Raw genomic sequence first — 5948 nt, 5'->3', positions numbered from 1 at the left:
ATTTTACATTTTTATTTTTATTCAAATATTGCACCAATTAGAGTATAATTGATGATTAAAAATATTATATTTAAGACAAGTCAGAGATATCACCTACATGTAAATAAATTTTGCGAATACACAGTTTTATTATTATTATTATATTTGTGCATTATAGTTGGTTAACTGCTTAGATAACATATCGCATATAAATAAGGTTACACAAATTACCAGAATATTACTTGCGATTGATAAACGAGAGTATTAATAATAACGTGTATTATGCAGAGTTGAACTAAATTATACAAAGCCGTATTTTATAAAGCATTTATTTTTATTGAAGAACTTTATCCATCACTCATAGATAAATCGGCTTGGGCCCCATTACCATTACAGTCAATAATAACGTTAAGTTGATAATCTCAAAAGCATGTATTATCCGCATGTTATACGTTAAGTAAACCCAATTCCAATAAAGCTAGTATGTAAAATGCATTTTTATTATTATTCAAATAGCCCGAAGGAAAAACATTAACGTAAAGTAATGCTCATTCGAGATAAGAGAATCATTTTATTTTTCATTTAATGCTTGGGCGCTATAATCGAGGGCAACACCTCATTTAAAATGACTAAATCCCAGCTCATCCAACGCAAATATCCTAAGGCAAACCGAATTCCAGAATTCCAAAATCTTATCCGAGTACGGCGTCGCCCTCGCTGTCTTCGCCCCCTTCATGTTCATAAGCTCAGGCCGCGATAAAAAGCTCTCGATGAGCTAAATCAGATGTAATCCGATTACGATCGCGTCTACTTTACCGTCGGAAGTCTCCTCACGAGCGCACCCAGGCCCTCATCCCCTTGATTCTCTTTCACCAGGAGGCATTGCCGTCGTGGCGCCGCAGCCGGAGCGTCGGCCCCGCCCCCGCGGGCCCGATAGTGTCGAGGAGGAGGAGGAGGAGGAGGCGGAGGAGCGCGAGCGAGAATCAGCCAGAGGCGAGCGGGGTGCCGAGGCTCGGCCAAGGAGGATCCGTGGGTCCAGGAGGGGCTTTCCCGGGACCGCCACAGGCACTAAGCGGCCCATCTCGTATAGGGGCGCGCCCGGGGGGATGCAGCGCGGGGGGGCGGCGGCATGGAGGAGCCCTCGCTGGAGGCCCTCATGCAGGCGGGCTTCATCTTCGTCGTCGGCGTCGCCATCATACTCTCCAATCTTCTCATCATCGCCACCTACCTCAACTTCCGCGGTAAGTTCGGCTTTCTGCAAATTACCCGGGCTGTTGAGGAGGTCGAAGCTCTGGCCCGTGAGTTTCGCCGTTCAAAGCGCTAAGTAACTACTCGAGCTACGCAATTTTCACTTTAATAGGCCTCTCGCGGCGCTTAGGTCACCGTACAAAGTTATCTACGTCCTTTTTCGCGCGCGATAAATATTTCCTATTTCATTGGTTAATAATGGAAATTTAATTACGCATTAAGTACGTAAGTAGTAGAAGTTTTGGATTATATCAACTTATATTATATCAAATGTAAAAATGATGAAGAAAGGCGGAGAATAAGCCGGGCGTGGCTTAGCAATCCTAATGATTAATGAAAAATTATTAACGTAATTCTCCGAATTTTCAGAATTGTGATTTTAATAAGAAAAATAAATAAATAAATCAAATAAATCGTATTTACTTGTCATATAAGCCTACCAATAGGCTTAAATAGAATTTACAAATTACCTCGTATGTAGGCGCACTTAGGCAATAACATATCGTTGTATGCAAAACTTTAAGATTATCGTGGAATACGAGGACAATGAAAGGAATTACATTTGACTTGTAACCACGCTTGCGCACTCGCAAATACACGTACTCAATTATAAAAGATGTATAGTGAAATATAATTGACCATGACTTACATAAACGGCCAATGCCGATGGTCTAACAATAGACAAAATTCCAGGAGACATAAAAACATGTAAATAATAATAGTGTTTAAATTGTATACGTATACGTAATATCGATTGCCCAGGTCCCAGTGAGGTGATAAACTACTACTTGCTATCGTTAGCATCAGCGGACCTTCTGTGTGGCTTACTGGTAGTGCCACTTTCGGTTTACCCGGCACTGGTGCGAAGATGGGTGTACGGCGACATCGTCTGCCGATTGGTTGGCTACCTGGAGGTCACGCTCTGGGCCGTCTCCGTATACACCTTCATGTGGATTTCCGTCGATCGATATCTCGCCATCAGGTTCGACACTTCCCTACTACTCCGCGCGATCTATAAAATAATGAACAGCTGCGCTCTTTAAATCGCTATGCAATGAAAATAAATAAATGTCCCGTCGTGTGTAAAGCGTCAAGTTACATTAAATACGTCGTCGAGTCGTAAACGATGCGTCGTGTGGTAAAGGATGATTTTGAAGGGTAAGAAAGCAAGATTGGCTCATTCGGACATTCTTATTACTTCAATTAAATGGATTAAATGTTAAATAATGCGGAACTGAACGGAATTGAATCAGCTTTGAGATATTAGACATTGACAGTGAAAGGTATAAACGGCAGAGGTTAGAAGCCAAAGAAGGAAGGGAGCAGTGATACGGATGGTGGGGGAGGGGCTTTTTCAAGGGCTGTAAAAAACGAATTTCAAGCTCAGGGACGCGACCGGTAACTATCTACGAGGATCGAGTCAATAACATTTTTAATGATTTTATATCACACAGTGACATGTGTTTATAGACTAAGCACTAAACACGGAAACAATGACAAAACTTATTTTAACAGTCATAAAGTATTCTATTTCAACCTTAACATTGAGACCGTGAAGATTGATTACAAGATTTCGTTTATCCTCGTCTCTCATCGTTCACGGAAATAATACAATTACGACAAAGACATTCGTTAATGCCTACGTCAGCTCACAAAGAGCAATCATCTATATAACATAAACGAAGCCCTTCGAATTTCATGCAAAGTCAATTCACTAAATTACCATACTCGTTTGCATCTTACGACTACATTTGTTATTTATTTGAAATAGTATGAGAATCATACGGCAATGCCGATAGCTTTCATAACGATAAATTTGAAAATACACACTGCTTATTCAATATCATTTGCTTATTCAATATCATTTAAAGAATCGAAAAATTTATCACACGTGCAAATTATTGCGAAAAATCAAATTACATTACGTGGACTTGCTCTCTTGGCTTTCCCGTCGCTCACATCGTTACCTTTCATCTCGATATTTTAATTAAGGCATTCGTAGCTCTTAGTAGCAATCGTAAAATGCGCAAAAAATAGAGTCGACGCGTGGGGAAAGAAAAAATGGCATTCGGTGCTCTCCCTGGTATCCAACTCCCACGTTGTCGCAGTTGGTCGGGAAATTTCCGATCTAAAGGAGAACGGCCGTTTTCACGGCTCTGGATAATATATTTCAGGAAGCCACTGCGCTACGAGACGGTACAAACGAAAACGCGCTGCCAATGCTGGATGGCCTTCACGTGGATAAGCGTGGCGATGATGTGCTGCCCGCCACTCCTCGGCTTCAACAAGCCGATCTTCGACCGCGAGGCCTTCATCTGCATGCTCGACTGGGGCAATATGGCCGCCTACACCATAACCCTGTCGATACTCGTGCTCGGTCCCTCGGTCATCACCATCATCTACACGTACTTCTACATTTTCTCGATGATGAGGAAGCTAAGGTCGGGCGTGCCGATACACGACAAAGAATACGCTACTGCCCTCTCCGAGAACCTGAGCAATCCCAGCCACATAATGTCATTCGTCCTGGTGATGGCGTTCTGGATATCGTGGGCACCCTATGCCGGCCTCAGGATCTGGGCTTCTGTTAACGGACCTCCTCAGGTACATCAAATCGACGTATTATCGTCTTCAAGTTGGCTTCAAGCCCTTTCTTACATTCGACTCTCTGTAAATTTATTTTTACATATCTCTATTAATGCTGTATACGTCCCAAGGACTTTCGAAATTAATTAATCTCTAGCCTTCCGCCCACGATATGGCAACTTTCATTTATAATTTTCAAGACTTTTTTAATTCCATGGTTTATATTAAGATTTTTTATATTAAAGTTTAAATCCTGACACGCCTTATTTTAAGAATCATTTTTTCATTATTAGTTTCGAGCTCATCGCTGAACCTTGCTTTTTTCAACTTTTCTATTTGCAATTATGTAAAAGAAGAAATTTTTTAATGAAAATTCCCGTACCAGCGCTTATAAAAATAATACTATCTAACTTCATGAATAGAGTGCTACAGTTGTCGCTCCAAATTTTATCCTGTTTCAGCGGGATAAAGATTATCCTGTGATTAATTAACCTTTTAATCTCCCTTAAAAGACAGTTCTTACCGATGTGACTTCCCAATGTAAATAAAACTTGTAGAACAGAAAAAATTATATACGTCTATCTGAGCTTTACTTAACGGAAAATAACTTTCTTAATATCTTATTCAAATTCACAGTACTTTAGTCTATTGAAATTCTGTATAAATTATTATTATTACGTATTTAATGTTGATTATGGAAAATGAACATTTAATTGAAAAATAAAAAAAAAAGTTAAAAAAAAGTCACGCGACGTGAAAATGTATCCATATATTTTTGTTCGATAATTTCGCTCGCTGTTATAATCTTTCCATTAATTTATGATAAATAGAACATGAATTATTTATTAGCTCGTACGAAACTATCGAGTATTAAAAATGAAATAACGAATGAATTTTCTATTAATAATTCTGAAATTTATTTTTTATATAGTACTATATAATATATTTTATTAAGACTTTATATGATTTTATATTTGTATATATTATTGATGCAGAAAATATATCGGTGAATTTTTGATGAGTTTTCATAATAAATATCAGGCATCATGCGGACAATGATTAAAAAGGTAGTTGACTAGGACTGTTAAAATAAACAAATTGGAACAATTACGAGATAGGAATGGCAGAATTCACTAGGAGTCGGCTTCTCTGGTATGCTTGCAGGTGCCGTTTTTGCATTTTGCCGTAGTTTGGTTTGGCGTGACAAACAGCTTCTGGAAGGCGGTCGTCCTCGGCACCCTGAGTCCGCAGTTCCGTCTGGCGGCGCGCGTCCTCTGCCTGACCTTATGCTGTCGTCACCGGAGACTGCCACCCGAGCTGCTCGGCCTCGACGACGACGACTAGAGGCCGATATGAATGTCAACTCGCCATATTTCGGAGGTCATTTCGGATGACGACGACAGTAACGACGACGACGACGACGACGACGACGACGACGACGACGACGACGACGACGACGACGACGACGACGACGACGACGACGACGACGACGACGACGACGACGACGACGACGACGACGACGACGACGACGACGACGACGACGACGACGACGACGACGACGACGACGACGACGACGACGACGACGACGACGACGACGACGACGACGACGACGACGACGACGACGACGACGACGACGACGACGACGACGACGACGACGACGACGACGACGACGACGACGACGACGACGACGACGACGACGACGACGACGACGACGACGACGACGACGACGACGACGACGACGACGACGACGACGACGACGACGACGACGACGACGACGACGACGACGACGACGACGACGACGACGACGACGACGACGACGACGACGACGACGACGACGACGACGACGACGACGACGACGACGACGACGACGACGACGACGACGACGACGACGACGACGACGACGACGACGACGACGACGACGACGACGACGACGACGACGACGACGACGACGATGAACTTCACGTCGGTGCCCACTTGATCGCGACTCTACTCTTTCCTCTTCTGTACCTTCGTATTTAAGTCTCACAATGCTTACCTCTTACTTTACACTCATGCACTCCAAACTTTGAATTAAATACGTCATCCAGGAGATGATGTACACCGCCGAGTCTACCAATGCCATATAGCCGATACAT

At 42.6% G+C, this 5948-nt stretch overlaps 1 protein-coding gene across 1 annotated transcript; it reads left to right on the top strand.

Moving 5' to 3' along the window:
* Positions 1–996: 996 nt before the first annotated feature.
* Positions 997–5176, top strand: DopEcR (G-protein coupled receptor DopEcR). Its single transcript, XM_011506180.1, has 4 exons — positions 997–1220; positions 1990–2209; positions 3402–3831; positions 4978–5176. Exons 1-4 carry the CDS (start codon positions 1109–1111, stop codon positions 5155–5157), a joined length of 942 nt encoding a protein of 313 aa, XP_011504482.1. The 5' UTR covers positions 997–1108; the 3' UTR covers positions 5158–5176.
* The last annotated feature ends 772 nt before the right edge of the window (positions 5177–5948 follow it).

The sequence above is a fragment of the Ceratosolen solmsi genome, unplaced genomic scaffold (genome assembly GCF_000503995.2).
Source record: "Ceratosolen solmsi marchali unplaced genomic scaffold, CerSol_1.0 scaffold7, whole genome shotgun sequence".
NCBI lineage: Eukaryota > Metazoa > Arthropoda > Insecta > Hymenoptera > Agaonidae > Ceratosolen > Ceratosolen solmsi.
This window is presented reverse-complemented; position numbering and strand designations above follow the sequence as displayed.

Coding starts and splice junctions, on each gene's coding strand:
- DopEcR (XM_011506180.1), top strand. CDS start 1,109: ATGGAGGAGCCCTCGCTGGAGGCCCTCATGCAGGCGGGCTTCATCTTC. Junction 1,221..1,989: donor CACCTACCTCAACTTCCGCG/GTAAGTTCGGCT, acceptor TCGATTGCCCAG/GTCCCAGTGAGGTGATAAAC. Junction 2,210..3,401: donor GATCGATATCTCGCCATCAG/GTTCGACACTTC, acceptor AATATATTTCAG/GAAGCCACTGCGCTACGAGA.